Source organism: Astatotilapia calliptera, chromosome 7 (assembly GCF_964374335.1).
Source record: "Astatotilapia calliptera chromosome 7, fAstCal68.1, whole genome shotgun sequence".
Taxonomy (NCBI): domain Eukaryota; kingdom Metazoa; phylum Chordata; class Actinopteri; order Cichliformes; family Cichlidae; genus Astatotilapia; species Astatotilapia calliptera.
In genome coordinates this window covers 15,599,219-15,617,194 of record NC_137428.1, presented here as the reverse complement: position 1 = coordinate 15,617,194, position 17,976 = coordinate 15,599,219, and the positions used below count along the sequence as shown (strand labels likewise).

At 41.6% G+C, this 17,976-nt stretch overlaps 1 protein-coding gene across 1 annotated transcript; it reads right to left on the bottom strand.

Moving 5' to 3' along the window:
- Positions 1 to 10,997: 10,997 nt before the first annotated feature.
- On the bottom strand, positions 10,998 to 15,327 carry LOC113025444 (zinc finger protein 703-like). Its single transcript, XM_026173170.2, has 2 exons — positions 14,535 to 15,327; positions 10,998 to 13,736 (listed from the first exon to the last, which is right to left on the bottom strand). Exons 1-2 carry the CDS (start codon positions 14,775 to 14,777, stop codon positions 12,183 to 12,185), a joined length of 1,797 nt encoding a protein of 598 aa, XP_026028955.1. The 5' UTR covers positions 14,778 to 15,327; the 3' UTR covers positions 10,998 to 12,182.
- Between the last annotated feature and the right edge of the window lie 2,649 nt (positions 15,328 to 17,976).

Sequence of the window (17,976 nt, the reverse complement as noted above, 5' to 3'; positions counted from 1 at the left end):
CAATTGTTGACAATAACATTTCTGGTTTGAGATGGGGAGGAGACACAAGTCCGGAGGGTTGTATTAGGAATAGGGGAAAAAGCCTGTACCATAGCAAATATGCGAATCCATCTGAAGTAGTGATCCCAGAGCAGCTGAAAGAAACAACAACAAAGAGAGACAATCCATGATCACATTGTAAGGATGCAAGTAAATAGGTAATGCAGAGAAAATTGTACATGTCATGTAACAGATATACTATAACAAACTTGAAAGTTTCCAGAAGATTTTACATTTAAAATATGTAATAGTTTCAAAAAATTGCAACTGAGTCTTCAGATCACATCCAGTTTGATTAGTATTGTGTAGTATGCAATCAAGACTCTTTATTTGTGGAGTAAAAAACACACGTGCCTGTTGGTCTTTTTTACTTCTGCCGATCTCTTCTCAGTAATCATGGGTAGAACCATCCTTGTCTATGAACTTGGCCTCCTTTAGACTCCAACTTCAAACCTGTAAAGTTTTGTGACCTGTGTGAATGATCCTCAGCTTCCTGTTCTTAGCTGACAGCAGTGACACTTGGTGTGGTCTTCTGCTGCTGCTGCTGCAGTCCACCTGTTTCCAGGTACTATGTGCTGTGCATCCAGAAATGCTCTTCTGCGTACTGATTGTAACAATATCTGAGTTGCTGTTGCCTTCCTGTCAGCTAGAATCAGACTGGCTATTGTTCTCAACATATTATATCTCTGAGAAAATTGTCACCCTCTGGATATTTTTTCTTTTCTTTTCTTTTGGACCATTTTATGTAAACCCTGGAGATGGTTTTATGGGAAAATCCCAGCACATCAGCAGTTTTTAAAATAATCAACCCAGCTCATCTGGCATCTGAAGTCACTTAAATCACCTGTGATTCTGTGAAGTGGCCTTTGAGAGTGTGTGTGGTGTGTGGAGGATATTTTTTGGTACACTTTGGACCCTCTGAGCATTATTTAAACACCACAGCTCACATGAGATATTTTTGCTGGCCACGTCTATCCTCCTGTCCTTCTAGCATCTCAAACTGATTTTTTAAAAACCTGACATTGAGTCCACAGTGGCTCCCACAATCACCTGGTCTCAGCTGATTGTGGGGGCCTTTGGGATTTGGTGGAATGGGATGTTTGCGTCATGGATGCGCGCAGCCAACAACCATAGCTTACAGTGCAGTGAATTACATTGTACTGAATTAACTAAAACAATCCCTGGTTTGATTTAGGAGGCAACACAACTCCCAGTGTAAATCTGCAAAATCTATAATTCAGAGTTATCTCCTGTGGTAATGCTTTATGGCAAAGGTGCAGCTCAAAGTAGCCTATGTTTGGATGTCACTACAGTGGATACACCCAAGAAGATTGAATTTTCATTGTACTGTTAACCTAATTTTGCTATAAACTATGCTAGTTGAGTTCAGATAACTGCAGTCTTTATCACTAAAACAGAAGAAAGTGTCACTGTGCTGCATGTAATTTATTGTGAAATTGAATGAAACGCCCTTTTCTACCTCCAGGGGTCGCTGTTGCTGTATTTAAAGTCAGTGCAGGAACAGAAGACTTGTCAGAGTTCATTAAGTATCCAGGAGACAATGGCATGGCCAGCAGTGCAATGCAAGCTAGCAGCTAGTAGGTTTGCCATTAATCATGGCTGACAAAGAATTGGGGGTTAAAGGAAGGAAAGCTGCCAGAGTGACTTTACGCTGAATGAGCGCTGGATAACAGCAATCCTGTGTGTTTGGTTCTCTCTCTCTCTTTTTTTTTTTTTATAAATACTGGAATTCAATAACTAACAGCCAAAACTATGTTCAGTTTCGCTGTTTTGGCTGATAATAATGCATGCAACAATGCAAGTGTGAATACATAATATGAAGAATAACCATTTGTCCAGACTTAAAGGAGCTGTACGATTTAGTGAAATATTTGTCCTTCTTTGTTCCCTGAACAAATTAAAACAAATTACTCGTACAATAAAGACACACTTGTTCCTGATTCAGGAATCTGTATAAAAATGTAAATCTACTTCAATTTTAAAATTCTACTTCAATTTTATTTTCAAAATACTACTTTATTTTGTTGTATTCACAGTCTACTATATGCTGTTTTATTGCAGGAGTTCCCAAAATAAGGCCTTAGCCCTTCCAGAGAATCAGATTTACTGTGAGATCATACATGGTGGTTAGAAAATCTCATTACAGACTTATTAATTATTGTTTTTTAAGTCTCTGTACGTTTGACATTGAATGAAGTGGAACTGACACCAGTTGTGAAATACTGGGTAAAAAGGAGTTTAATCTTTAATATTTAGTATTTAATTTTATAAATGCATCATGTGCTATTTAATGGTAAATGCATATGAAAATTTACAATTAAATAAATTAATATTAATATGAAATTGAATTCTTAGTATAACTGGAAATGCATGACAGTTTGGTTGAAGGTCCCACTAAAATGAATATGTATAAAGCAGCAGAGGATTTTTCAAGGTACGTTAGCAAGTTCTAGATACTGACAAAGCTAATGACGTTAGCAAAATTACCATTCCAGCAGCTAATTGCTGTGTTCACTGTACTTCAGGCAACTTTAAAAGAGAGTTGCTGCTGTACACGTCAAGTAAAAGAAGTGGAGCCGTGTTTTGAAATCTTTGTTTCCCTCCCGTGTTTATGCTAAGCAAAGCTAAGCTAGTGCTTGCCTCGCTCTAGCTAAATAATGTTTACAGGACAAGAGAGCATTACCAATCTCCTCACGTAATACTCAGCAACTAAGTGCGTGAACACATTTTCATTATTTTAAAGCCCAATCAAAAAGGGTGATAATTAGATGAAGTCGAACTTAGCCAGTATGTGTTCATGTGTGTGAGAAAGAGTGCTGCTCTCTGCTGCTGTTGCCTTCTAAGAAACATCTTCTGTAGGCAGAAGCCTTTTCAGTGCCTGTCATATGTTCCACCACAGAAAGACAGAGAACAAGGAAAGCACAGAGAAAGGAGGCTGCTGTGTGTGTGAGAGAGAGAGAGTGCAAAAATGGTACTTGTGACGGGGGAAGATTGAAGTCCTGTTAAGTGCTCTGCTTGAAAGCATGTCTGGCCTCATTAGCTGTCAGTTGTAACAATACTGAACTGGCAGTGAAGACAGGTTGGAGTCTAGTGGTCATAAATCACTCCTCGACAGCTGCCTGACAAGCTGGGAACCAGTACACAGGCACGGGCACCCTCTCAGCTTCGACACTACACAGGCACACACTAATCTAAAAAAATCATTGCTCTCACCCTGAAATTACATAGAGACTGCAACAGTGGTATGCAGTGTTTTGTAAGCGGTAAATTGCTCTCATTTTGAGTCTGCCTCCATATACGCACGTGCACTCATACGTAACCCCTCATCTCCTGTGCCTGTCTGTCGCTGGCTATGCCCATTAGCTAAACGTGCAGTGGCTGCAGTGACTTCTGCGGGGCAGCGGGGGTGTTAAGAGCAAGGCCTGTGGGTCATTAATCACGGCCCCTGACATGCAGAGCAAGAGGCCAAGGCTCCCCTATGCATACAGCTGCTGGGCCACACTCATTGCAAAGGCGATGTGTTGACCCTCGTACGCCCCCGCTCCCAGCGCCTGTGGCTCTCATCTGTCCAACTCCCTCACTGTTTGTGTCAGTCATTGGTGCTGTCAGACACCACCTCCTCTTGATCAACAGCAGCACTTCTGGTGCTGTTTCCTTTCATGCTCACAGCTTTTTATTGATAACTTTACCCTGATTAGACTGTTAATACAGTCAGTCTGATATCTGGAATATTTTTAGCCAATGGCTAGCGGATGCGTATTTAATTATTGGATCCTTCCATATTTCAGGTCTGAATTTCTTGCTATTTTCATTATCAGTAGGAAACTTTTAGCCATTTAACAGCTGATGAACGCAACTTGGAGCAGGATTATTTATGCTTAAGTTCCACATTCCCATCATTGTATGTGATCAGTTAGCCAGCAGAGACTCCTTCAAGTCAAATACATCAAATATTCAAACACACAAAAATGTGAAAAACCTAATGTACCATCTCATTCTCACTCCCATCCGCTGACATGATGTCACCCAGATTCACAGCTGCTTGAATAATGATAAAAGACAGTCAGGCTGCGAGACACTGAAACACTGTTTCATCATTCACAGCTACTAAATCAGCGAGTCCAGGCACAAGACATCTGTTGAAAGCTGATTCCTTATCAGCCTTCCAGCGCGATTTGCCGAACATCTGGAGTTTCTGAGGACTTTGGCATGTGTGCACTGGAAAACTCACAAAGAAGGCTAATTTTCTAGAATGTGTTGACACTTACAACTTCAGGCCAGGTGATCTATTGCAGCATAACATGAACTTTGAATGAATGTGGTGCACATGATGGAAACCAGAAGACAGCATCTTTAGATTGCTTTTCATTAGAAATCGACATTTGAAATTGCAGGAAACGTTTTTCTTTATAACCAATATTGAGGAAAGAAATCATTTTGGAAGCTGACCGTTTGCTAAGCCCTGCTGGTCTACACATGTCCTGCTTTAAACTCACAATTTGTGCATGCAATTTGTGATCATGCTGGCAAGGTTTTTCTTGAAATTTTGTTAAATATTTCAAACAATGGGTCCTTGATTTCAGCTTAGAATAAACAACAGCAGGCTTCCGTGGAAATGGCTTTCATAATCCTAGCTAGCTTTGTGGAAAATGTGTAAATAGAGAAGCAGCTCATATGTAGGAATGGGTACAAAAACCTGGTATTAAACAGTCCCCAGGGATAAATTGTATATGGATGGAAATATCAACAAGTAGTGGTGCAGGCTTAAAATAGCTTGATGGTGTTGAGAATTGAATGCTCAAAAGTGCAGTTGCAGTTTGCTGTCAGTGCTCGTTGTCACAAATGCAAGGGGTGTTTTGCTTCAGCTTTTGACTGCCTGACCCTTCTCCAGGTATGTACCCCAGAGTGCACTTATTATTTTATCCTAAATATCCTAAATGCAGGTAGCTACTAGCAAGGTAACTGTTAAGGACGCGTGCATTCCTTGCTAATGGTATTAGCTTAGCTTTCATCTGGCATAAAATTAGCAAATATTAATTAGTGAATGTGCCGTTTGAGATAAATGTATTGGTTTTCTAACATAAGCCTACAACATGTTCATTTGTGGCTAGCCACGCATGCTAATAAAAGGCGCTAATATGAGCGCAATAAAAAGAAGTATTCCTTCATACTTCATGTGGAAAGGTAGCATATGACTGTGCATTTACATACGAATGATCTGCTAAATCAGTGAATGTTTAAAAGCAACTTGATGTTCAGTGTGTCCCAAACTGAGCAGCATTTGTTTGGGTAATGGAGTTATAAACATGACATTTTATGCAAATTCTTGTGCACGTTTGCAAATCTGCTTTTTATTTGCAGATTATGTGACGTGCATTTCTCATCCCTCTTGGAATACTAGTAGCAGTCACTACAGGAATGACAAAACGTGTGACACATTCTTTTCCCTGTATCTATTTCAGTATTTCGCCTTTTTTTCACTTCAACACACCACATTGCTGGACGCACACATCATTTCTGTTGTAACATAGTGGCAAAGATCAGGTCTGCTGGTTAGACTAAACAACAGCATTTGAGTGGAATTTGCTCTCGATCATTAATCATCCTGACAGCTTGAAAAACAACGTTTCCTCCTTAATGACTGTATTTGAGTAATCACGTCTGCTTATTTCCATGAAGCTTCTCTCTCTCTCTCTTTCTCAATCAGATAGCTCTCTCTGCCTTGCTTTATGTTGCCGTCCACATGTGTGTATTTTGGAGCCTTTTCTTTGACCTCCCAAAGTCTCCGGTGTGGCGTCTGCTATGGGTCACACTAGCCAATTATGGCGTGTTGTGTTCGTGAAGAGGGTAAAAACCACGAGGAATGAGAGAATGTGGCTGTGAGGATCCAGATGCGGAAGGCAGAGGATCGTGTCCCCCTCTCTCCATGTGCCAAAACCACCGGCAGCCGCTGCTGGCCTCCAGGCCTCCACTGGTCACTGCCAAAGCACGTTTCTCTGTTAAGCACTGGGTTTATGATGCATGAGAGCTGACAACTGATCTAGGAGCCCTTACAGCTCAGCCAGATAAAAACCAGCTGGGGCCATGCACATTAGCAGAGAAGCCATAATTGCATTTGCCCTCTTGTACACCACTAAACTCATTCTGTTGACTTTAAAAAAAAGCCATAAGGCAAGAGAGGTCTCAGTAATTCTTTTTTTCAGAAATAAAAATACCTGCTCCAGTGCAGGCAGATTTATTGTTGGATGTGGGTAATTTAACATACGAGTAGTAGTGTAGTGGATGGGGTGACAGAGCTTTTATTCTTTTTTCTTTAAGCAAGAAAAGTGTATTTTCAACATTTCTCCCAGCCCGTGGGTGGATGTAAGTGATGGGTTTATGGTGGTTTAGAAACATCAGTACAGCATGGCTGACATCTGTGTCCGCTTTATTTTTGGACTGCTTGAAAAGCCCTCATAGTCGGATGATGGATGAAGTGATAAAGTTGGAGAGAAGACAAAATGAAAGCAGAGGAGTCCATTTCTGGGAAACAGTGTGTGATCTGTAACTCAGAGACGAGTCAGAAAAGAAGCATCGGGGCAGATGTTTGTAATTTGTGACTACGCCTAATGATTTTAATGCAGGAAATTTCACAGCGTCTGACATCAAAGGAGAAGACACAACAAAAAATTCTGGAGATCAATCGATCGATTAAAAAAAAATCTGCATTTTTAAAATCTAATTTCTCCCAGTGTTTCATCTGCACCGGTTTGGGCTGATAGAGAGGTTAGAGGCTTGTCATGTAATGAAGGGGCAGCTCCACAGTCTGTCACCATTAATCATCAGGGCTGTCAGGCTGCTCCAAGGACTCACTTATATCAACCAGAATAATACCAGAAGGCTTTTTATACATTACAGCGAAATGTGTTTGCAACACTGGTTTTAAATTAGAGTGCTAAATTTAAAAAGAAAACAAAGATGTCTGCAACCAACACATTGGAAAAGCAGCGCTGTTATGTGATGGATGAAACCATGGGTAAACCATATTGTTTAAATATAGATGTAATAGTCAGTGGGTGCCCTCCATCTCCCCTCCTGCTGCTTCTCAGTTCCCTTTGCACAGAACATTTCGTCCCCCCAAAAAAGGTTTGAGGAAAAAAGAAATAAATATAACGACTACTCAAAACAAACCTGAATCAGTGGTTAATAAGTAAAGTATGTTTACAATGTTTAAAATGCAAAAACTGTAAACATTGTGTCCCTTTCTATGAAGATTTCATACAGTCAGCAGCTCTGTGAGGTTGCTGCAAGTCAGCGCACACATGACTGTGTTCACTGACTTTTATACAGTCAATGAGCTGTGCCAAGTGGTACTCTCCAGAGATAAAAAACATGAACCCAATGCAGAAGATCCTCTCGGTGCCATTTCAGGCTGGCTGCTAAATGGAGTCATTGTCCTTAGACTCCCATGTTAAAACGTTCAACTATACAGCATAAAAAAAAGCATATTAACAACCTGAATACAATTTTTGGCCTCTATGTATAGTCTTCCCATGTGTAACACATCTCAGTGAGTTTTTTTGTTGTTTTTTGTTAACAACACATCCATCTGAATACTGGAGTTGGGTGCATGACCGCATTGACTGACAGGTGATAGTGCGGTCATGTGTCTGCTAGGCCTCATCCACTATGTTGGAGCATTTTTAATGGTTTATCTGAATAATACTGTGATGTGCTATGTGGTGCAGACCATCCTAGAATTTACCATAAAACTGAAATATTTCATTAGTCTGTTACGTGGCGCTAATTAGCCTGTATGTTTGTTAATGGTTTTGCTAACCAAGCTAGCTAACGCTAACTGAGACCGTCTAGCTTCTTAATTCATGTTATTTAGTTGCAGTCAGGGTTGCTGTCTGTAATATCCTGCAGCTAGAAAGCCTTGGTGTGAGGGCCATCGCTGAAGAAAGAAGAAATGTTGTGCACGTGGTTTGTTGGCTTTGCAAGTGATGGTGCAGCTGCTGCGATGGGCTGATAGAGGGGAACAGTCACGCTCCTTCGTGGAAAGATCAACCATAACCTAACCATCATTCACTGCTTCATTTACTGACTCATTCATGCAGTGAGTCTTTTTTTTCCACACATTTATTGACTTCAAACTTGGACATCAAGACATCAGTGGAATAAGATGTCTTTATCGCTGTCTAGTGATTTTCATATGTGGGTAGAAGAGGGTAAAGTGCTGCAGGCACAAGAAAGCAAAAAAAAAAAATCTGGCAACAAAACAGTGTGATTTCTCTGGAATCTACTATAGTGCAATATTTATTAATTCTTTCTTTAAACTAACAGTAATTTATGATCATGCATTTTGACATTTTTTTATATTTAATGTTAAATAAACGGTACAACTGGCCAAACAAGTGGAAGGATGGTTTAATGCTAGCATCTTAAACTGTTTGTATTGTTGCATTTGATTGTGAGTTTCTGAAGAAGAAAAGTTGAGATTAGAATTATTGCACATATTAATTAGATTTTTCGTTTAAAATTAGATTTAAAAAACCATTACAATGCGGTTATTTTTTTAAGAGCTGGGCGGGACTCAAGACCTCTGTGGTTACTGAATTATTTTCATAGCATTTTTCTGTGTTTTTATAATGAAAATCCTGTCAGAGATTTCTTCCTGTTAAGAGGGAGTTTTCTCTTCTCACTGTCTCCAAGTGCTTGTTCATAGATGGTTGGCTGGATGTTGGGGGTTTCTCTACATGATTTTAGTGTCTCTACCTTACAATATAAAAAAGCAACTTGAAGTGACTGTTACAATTTGGTGCTATATAAGTAAATTTTAATTGAATGTCACTTGCCTTATTTAAATTAGTTGATTTAGATCTAAACTTTTATCTATATATTAAATTACAGAGAATTTTGTTTGTTTTTTGTAAGCTAGCTAAACAGGCTTCAAGGTATGGTGGACCTAAAATGAAAAATTAGAAATAAATAAAGAATATTTCACAAAACAATAAAATGGAAACATATCCTGAATGCTTTTGTTTCGTGAAACCGTGTTCTTCGTCTTGTTTTGTTTTGTGTAATGATGCTGTTTGTCTCACCTCCAGGTCACCGCAGAAAAGTTATTGTCTGTAGAAAATTGTTTGGTAATTCATCCCATAGGAGTTGAGTTGCTCTAAATCAAACATACTAACCTCATGGGGCCACTAGGAAAAACAAATTACCAGTGTCACCAGGATTCATTGCAAAACACCCCCTCAGTGTCCTGTGATAATATCACAGCACTGGACTGGTTCAGTTTGCCTCGGCATTAGTAAATATAAAGTCATAGTGTAATTTAAACCTTAATATCTGAAGACTGTAAATGTGTTTAAACACCAGATTGGATATTACAAACGTAATTTGAAGTTGCCAAAAGCCGCTCTATATTTTTTAATAACTTGTGGTGGTGAATGAGTTATTATCACTGTTGTAGAATGAGCTAAACATCCACTGGGGGTTGAACCCCCTAACATTTTTTGCTACCCTAAACTAATATAAAGTGGATCTGCTGATATTTTGTGACCTCAAATTTATAACTGATCTTTAATATTAAACTGAGGTGATACATTTCACAAGGAAAGGGTTAAATCTAAATTTGGGATGACAAAATGTTGAGAGGTGTTTTCACCTCCGAAAGAAATAAAAAACTGGGTTACTACCCTTCAGCAAAAAGAAAGGCGTGCGTGGCCTTTTTCCATTTCTGGCCTCTTGAATAATTTCATTAACATTACTTAAACCATTTTCAAGCAAATGAGTAGAAGATTACCACAGAGGCAGGTGATGTTGCCTCCTGGTAACATACAGATATCACTGGTCACCAATAGGTGGCATCCCAAGCCAACGCCATAGCATCTTTGCTACAGTAAACACAAGTGACTGATAACACCTGAAGAGGAAATGTGGAGAGAAATCCAACGAAAACAACTCAAAATATCCTGAAGTCTGGCACTGAAAGAGAGAAGTGAAACTTAACTGGTAACAACTGCCAACTTATTTCTTAGAGCTAATAAACTAAAGAGTGTCTGTTTTCTGGGGCATATCTGACAACACAAAACACTCGGGGGGGGGGGGGGGGGGGGGGGGGGGCTGCCGAACTCAGACAGCCCCACGACAGCAAGTCAGACCACTGAAACAGGAGCGCTCTCTCTTGTTACAGGCCGCTTTGACCCCTCTGGGAGCCTTGTCAGAGTTGTGATTGACCAGCATGGGTCATCTATACTTTGCCAAGGGTGTCACGGAGTCATGTTGCTAGGAAATGGCATATTACTGCTGCCAATCACGCGCTGGCTGCGGTAACCTGAGCAACTGTCAGGGCTCCGTCTCGATCGCACGGAAAGCTGCTGCTAGTGGCTACAGTGTATATACATTACATCTCGACAGGCACAAATGTCGCCATTTTTCACGAAGCGCACTTGAACGCTAAATCTGGGAGCATTAAATCAGGATGCTTTAGCTTGAGGTTGACACGGAATAAGCTGGAGCTCAGCGGTAAAGCACACCCGACGTCGTTAATCAAGTAACTGTTTTCGCTGCAAGAATAGCTGCCTGTACACATCTGGATCACCTATACTGTCGCCTCGCTGACATATATGCTCAGAAGGGTTTACGCCTGCCTTTCACCACTTCACTTGTTTTTCCTTTAAAAGGTAGGAATCTGCAAAGTGGCAGAACTGGTCTGGGAGATGTTTCGGACACTTTTCTTGTCGGTACTGATTTTTCTGAGAAGTGCTGACATAAGTAAACGTCTTGTTATTAATCAAGAAATATCATTTGTCAGGTGTTGGTTGTCAAGTATTTCCAACAAAGGCAACACAGTGAATTAAACCTTGGGTTAACAAATGCACTACAAAAAGCTAATAAAGAGAAATCTTTGACTGAAAGCCATTCACATCAGAAATGAAGACAACAAAATATACATCTTCAGTGTTATTTATTTACTAAAATATGACCTCCCCTTTCATTGGATCCCACCACAGGGTGCTCCAAGTTTACAAAAAATATCACATCTCAGTCGATTTGCCGTGTGAAAATAAAAACAATCAAAAGAGGCGAGGAGCTCGGAGAGAGATGTGACTGTAACATTCATTCTCGGAGAAGTTTTAAGACACAACGCATTCCACACCTGCCGTGTGTGCACTTGAAAACGAGGAGAGATTTATGTGGTAAAGTTTACAGTCAGCTCCCCTTTTATAAAATAAATACAAGTTCTCAGTAGGAATAAAAGAAAAAAAAAACCAAGGAACCAAAACAGATGATCACAAACCACGGGGGCAAACCAAGTGTGTGCACTGCGCTGAGCTTACAGGCATCTGATGCAGGGAGAAAGCCACTGCAGTCACACTAACACCGATCCCGATGCTGGAGCTCGCTGCCATTTCAAAATCATCATCATCAACATTTGCAACGAGAACCCTGAAAATCCCAGAGCTGTCACGCAGCGTCCATCCATCAATCAGGCGAGTCCACAGGGCGGCAAGTGTCCTCTCAGAGCAGTTGCGCCTGCTGCAGAAGCATCCGAGCAATGTGCAGACATGCAAGAGCTGCGTGTCCACTGAATTTTAGCAGTAGGTCCTGGTTTGAAACAAGAAATCTTGTATAAACAGATAATGTATAAAGAACCAAGAAAAAAAAAGTTGAAGATGCTCTCAAGTTAAAATCCAGGAGTCGCAAGTCCCTCCCAGTTCCACTTGAAGCTGCTGCGAAGTCAAAGGAAGCAGCAAGTTGCAGTGATTAAAGTTAAAGTAACCATCAAGACGTTTTGGGGAGGGCGCTTATTAACGTCCTGGCTGAGCAGATGAACACACACACTCAATATGAAGCGACAGCCAGCAGATACTAAGCTTAGCGTACAGGCTGAAGATGGAGTGAACTCTGTGAGGGGCACGTGTTAACCTGCTCCTCAGCTAAAATCTCTGCTAGCTCGTTCAGTATTTTACCCCTTCTCCATGCTAAGCTAAGCTAAATGAACTGGCTTCATATTTAAAATAGAAATTCGCCAGCGGCGTCAATCTTCTCATCTGACTCTTAGCCAGGAAACAAATAAGCATTATTTCCCAACACGTTGAACCATTCCTCTAAAGATTTAAGTAGGTGGTGCATCACTGGTATCCCAGAGCCGACGCAGACCCCAGTCTTTGACTGTAGAGTGCGTAATGAGGGTAGTATGGACCTGTGGTGGGCAGAGAGTGCAGGGAGATGGAGGAGGGTCCAGAGGGGAGATGGACCTTACTGTAGGGGTGATAGCGAGCCAGACCCAGGCTGGGGGGAGCCCTGAGAGAAAGAGAGCTGTGCATGGAGCCTGGACTGTTCTGATGTGGGAGGTGAAGGTGGCAGGAGGCAGGCCCTGAGGAGGAAGCAGAGAGCAGCTTACTGTCCATCCCCACCGGCAGGGCTGTGTGCGTGCGGAGGTGAGCCAGGAGTTCGTCTGACGTTGCGAAGCGCTTGTCGCACGGCCCTCCGGCTGAGACCCAGTTGCAAGCGTGTGGCAGGGGATCGTTGGGGAGCATGAAGCCGTACGTGTAGAGGGGATGAGAGAGGGAGGAGGATGCACTGGATGACAAGGAGCTTTGGTGGAGAGAGTGGAGGGGGTGGGAGGGATACACCAGGGGGAAGCTGGATTTGAGGGTGGAGGAAGGGTCGTGGATGCAGGAGTTGCAGTTGCTTCCACCAAGATGGGATACACTTGGGTAACTTAGACAGTAGGGGTCCCTGCATAAACCCTGCATGAAGGAGGGAGGGGAGGCGCCCGTAAGAGGGCTGGAGCTTGGGTGCTTTCCTGGTACGCCCATGCTGCCCACGCTCAGGCTCGACTTGGTCGGGTCCAGCCCAGGAACAAACTGGGATGGGTAGCCTGCGTAGCCCCCCACTACAGATCCATGGTAGCCCATATTTGAGGAAGGCAGAGGGAAGAGCGGCTGGCTGGTCTTATAAGGAGAAATGGGCGTAATGTGTCCAGGGCCAAGGTTAGGCTGGGTGGGCTCTGCTTTGCCTGCGTCATGGTTGGAGCCTCCGTCAGAGCTTCCGTTACTGCAGTTTGTGCTGGCCCGAACGTGACTGGAGTTAGCGTGGTGCGGGCTGTCCGAGCTGGCCTTGTTTACCTCAGCGTCTTTTTTGGGATTTATGTTATTGTTGTTATTATTATTGCTGCTCGTGCTGGTGGGACTGCTCTGGTCACGTGCAGATTCACCAGTGGGACTCTGGGAGTGTGGGGCGTGCTGTCCACCTGGAGAGTGGCTCTGTTTGGAAAGCTGCTGAGCATGTCCCGGTGGGGTGCTGCTCCTGGCTCTGGAGCTGGGCGACACAGCGTGAGGCGGATAGGACTGCTGGCCACTGGTTGAATTTCCATTAGCGGTAGTGCTACTGCTGCTGGGCACCCTGAAGCCGACTTTGTCACTGCCGGAGCCGCTGCTGCTGGTGGCTCCGTCTCTGCGACATTCACCGCTGCCTTTGTTGTAGGGCTTGAAGCTGGATTTGTCCTCCAGGGCGTGGCGGTGCTCGCCGAGCTTCAGGCTGGAGACAGATGACCGACTGCTGGGCTCCTTGTCCCCCTGACTGCAGGAGGAGTTGAGCTTGGAGGAAGAAGGAGGGTCCGGTTTACCAATTTGAGAGCAGGTCTGAGCAAGCAGGGCAAGGGGACTCTTCTTTGCATCCAGCTACAACAAAATTAAACAAGTTTTACTACATTTTTTAAAGCTTTCCAAAAAAACTAAACAACAAAACACCCAGAAGTTTTGTGTGACTTTGTGTAGGCCTGCTGACAGTTATTATGTACCAAATGCTTTATTGCTCTGTGCATAAAATGCCAGAGGGGTCTTTGTAACTTCCTAGAAGTCAGGGGGGTGGGGGGGTGTTTAAGCTTTAAGCTTCAGATGATTACAAATAAATCAGCATTTTTAAAGCATAAAAACAAAGAAAAAAATGCCCTTCTGTAACATCGATTACACTGCACTCAGTGCCTTTGTTCTTTAGGAAAACATCTGACATTTGAGAACTTCACCCTGTGCTCTGGGAAGGTGGGATGGCTTCTTTTAGACACTAAAGTAGGTTAATACAAAAAAGCTATTCACTTAAGTGAAAATAATAATAATTATTATTACATCACATGTTAGCAGACAACAAAAGCAAGAAAAGGATTTGATTATCTAAGCAAATCTTCATTAACTTTAACAATTTATCAACAAATCAGTTTTTAATTTTGGAGTAAATTGCGAATAGAATTAAATAGATATCAGTTTATCGCAGTGCGCGTGTGTGTGTCAGCGTGTGGAGTTAAAAAACACAGACCACAGCATATTATCAGCTCCCTGCAAATGCGGGATTGTTTTTATCTGTTGTCATAGCAGATTTCAGCCCTGTGTTGCGACATATCCACAGATCTGCAGTGTAAGAACAGTCCTCTCTACAAAGGAACGCTAAAAAAATAAATAAATTTAAAAAAAGTCCATAAATACCTCGATGCTCACTGGTGCGGGTGTTAGAGGCTGTAAATATTCCGGGTGTAGCAAGTGTCCGGTGTGCGCCGTCAACATCTTGATAACTCGGATAGGAAGCCGCTTTGCCTGTCGAAGTGGGTCCAGAGGGGTCAACAAAGAGAGCGCAGCACCGGGACGGGACTTCTTAGGAACGCTGGTCTCACTGAGCTCGATCCGCGCGCTAACTCGATCAACAGCTGATCCTGAAGGGAGATATTTCATTGGAGAGAGGGCGCAGGGGGTGGCCGTGGACGTGCGTTACTTTATTTTAAAAAAAAAAACTTATAAAAAATAGTAATAATAAAATAAAGGATAAAAAATAATAATAAATAAAAATAATGATTCAAAATGGGTTTGGTAAATATAATCCAGCGGACATGAAACACAGACGGCCGTCCTTAAATGTCCCGAAGGACGGAGAAGCCTTTCAGCCCCAGTGCGCTACTTCATTTGGAGCATCCTCGTCCCAAACACGTCTCCTGTATTCCGACTTCAAACCCCACAAAATAAATAAATAAAAATAATAATAAAGTCCACAAAAAAGAGCACGGTGTCCTTTTTGGCAAGGCGCAAACGAGAAAAGAGCCACTTGAGAATCCGAGTGCTCGGGAAACGTCCCACTGCGTGTCTCCGTGCAGGACTTCAGCAGCTCACTGATCACAACTGGCGGACTTCAAAGTGCAGCAGCCGCCGTCCGTCCGCTGGGTGGCCGCATCGGTAATAAGCGGGGCGGGGAGGACGTTCGTGAAGGCGGAGCCACCTCGGTCTGCAAGTGACGATCGTTACTCTTTTGACTTGTTTATATGATCATCCGTGGGGGGGAGTGGTGTCACAGGGTATATTTACTCAAATACTATACTGAAATATCATTTTCAAGTATGTGGAGGATATGGAAAGCCACGAGTGCCAAAAATGAATTAAACGAATAAGTTATGAAATATTTAATTAAATGTGTCCCGAGTTTATTAAATTGGGAAATAAATAATTGATGATTAAATAATTATTCGTAGAATTATTTGATTAATTCATCATCATCATCATTTATTTATATAGCACTTTAAAAACACACCTGGTAGACCAAAGTGCTGTACAATACTAATATGCACATAGTAATAAAACCAGACATAGCAATAAAATTAAAAAATAAAATAAAATATATAAATATCAGTTACCCACAGAGTTAAAAGCCAGGGAATAAAAAGAGGTTTTTAATAAAGACTTAAAAACTGGCACTGATGTAGCCTGTCTAATATGGAGAGGAAAGTTATTCCAAAGCATCTGCGCTGCAACAGAGAACACTCGGTCTCCTCTAAGTTTCAGCCGTGACTTTGGCACCGAAAGCAGCAACTGCTCAGCTGACCGAAGGGAACGAGTGGGGACGTGGGGCTTCAACAAGTCAGACAAATAAACAGGTGCCAGACCATTTAGAGATTTAAAAACCAATAAAAGGACTTTATAAAAATCGTGCCGCAGCATTTTGCACTAATTGCAAGCGTGACAAAGTGCCCTGCCCAATTCCTATTAAAAGAGAATTGCAATAATCTAAGATTTGTGATCGAACTCTTTAGTTGGAAAGTCAAAGCTGCAAAATCAACATCTGGAGTATGAGAAAAACAATTTGGGCCAAATACAATCGATCATTAAAATTTAAAAGGTTTTTTGCCATCCATGCTTTGACATCAGTAAGGCAGTCAAGCAGAGGTCGACTTGGGAGACTATCAGAATGACTAAAAGGTAAATAGAGCTGGCAGTCATCTGCAGATGGAATGGCACTTTATGTTTTCGGAAAATCGCGCCAAGAGGCAAAAGGTACAGTGAAAACAATAACGGCACAAGAATAGATCCCTGTGGCACACCCCACAGCAGAGGGGCCACAGAGGATGAAGACGACCCCAACTTAACACAAAAGGTCCTATTTAAGAGATAGGACTTTAACCACAAAAGTGCCGAACCAGAAATTCCCACACAGTGCTGTAAGCGGGAGATCAGCACTGTGTCAAATGCAGCGGTCATGTCCAACAAGACCAGCACTGTATATTTACCACGGTCTGTCACTATCAGGATGTCATTCATAACTTTTACGAGGGCTGTCTCCGTACTGTGAAATGGCTTAAAGCCGGACTGAAAGATTTCTGACAATTTAGAGTCATTCAAGTAGTCCATCGACTGATGGACTATAACTGATTAAGAACATGCAGTTAATTATTGAATGATGTGTTTATTTAATTCATTTTGGCACTCATGGTTTGTGCACAGCTAAATCTGAACTGGACCACAATACCAAAGGGTTCTGTTGACACCATGCTAATTATTATGGCTCTGAAGAATAACAGTTGTATAAATTTTTATTAGATAAAATCATAGTTTTTAAAGATACATATACAAATGAGCAGAAAGTAGCTGTTTGTGAACAGATATATGCATATATAAACTGCTAGTCCATGGTTCCTATACAAACCCATGTGCATTAAACAATATGCCCATACAATTTAGTGACCGTTTTGTTGTTTTTGTTTATTAAAAACTTAGAGAACAGGATGTCTCAAATACTAAATGATGGTGTGAGTTTGCAAAAACAGAAGTTTTTCCACAGTATTATAGGATGTTGCTTTGGCACTGCACAAGTACTCTATAAAGCATGGATTAAACTGTTACCAGGAGATATATTTAAAAAAGTTCTGTGATATTATTACCCCCATTTGGGGTGGGGGTAATAATCTAAAGCAAAGAATAAAGTAAAACTTTTTAAAGCAAACACAACAGTGAAAACCTTTTGTGTTTGTGGAATCAAACTATGGAATAGTCTTTCAGCAGGTCTGCAGCAATATTCAAACATTTTACAGTTTAAAAAAGGATTTCAAGAAACAATTTATTTGTATTTAAATTTCCATATTTAGTGTACATATGCATATACATTTTAAAGTGAAACGTGTCTACTTGTGTCCATTTGTAATGTGTCAGTTGTAGCAGAATTAACTTGTCATCTTACTTGCCTGTGATGGTCCCTTCATAGTTTTTGAAACTGCACACAACTTTCAAGCTCCCTCACACTCACCGTTCCACATGCTCAATTACATTACAATCCACTCTGATTAGTTAAGAAGAACCTGCCATAATATGGATCAGTGTAGTGGCTGAATAGGCCTATTTGCTGTACACCAGCACAAACACACCAATAAGGCAAGAAATTCCACATATTAACTGTGAACAAGGCTCATCTGTTTATCAAGGACCATTCCAGGTGACAGCCTCATGAAGCTGCTTAAGATACAGCTGATAGCGTGCAAAGCTGTCATCAAGGCAAACTCTGAGGAATCTGAAATATGAAACGTGTTTTGTTTACACAGTTTCTCACACTGCAAAATTCCATGTGTGTGATTTGATGATGTGGATGTCTTCCACTATGTTCTACAGAAAATAC

Excerpts from the sequence above, each read along its gene's own strand:
- LOC113025444 (XM_026173170.2), bottom strand. The coding sequence starts at position 14,777 with ATGAAATATCTCCCTTCAGGATCAGCTGTTGATCGAGTTAGCGCGCGG. Across the intron at positions 13,737-14,534 it reads CCGCACCAGTGAGCATCGAG|CTGGATGCAAAGAAGAGTCC; the intron begins GTATTTATGGAC and ends ATTTTGTTGTAG.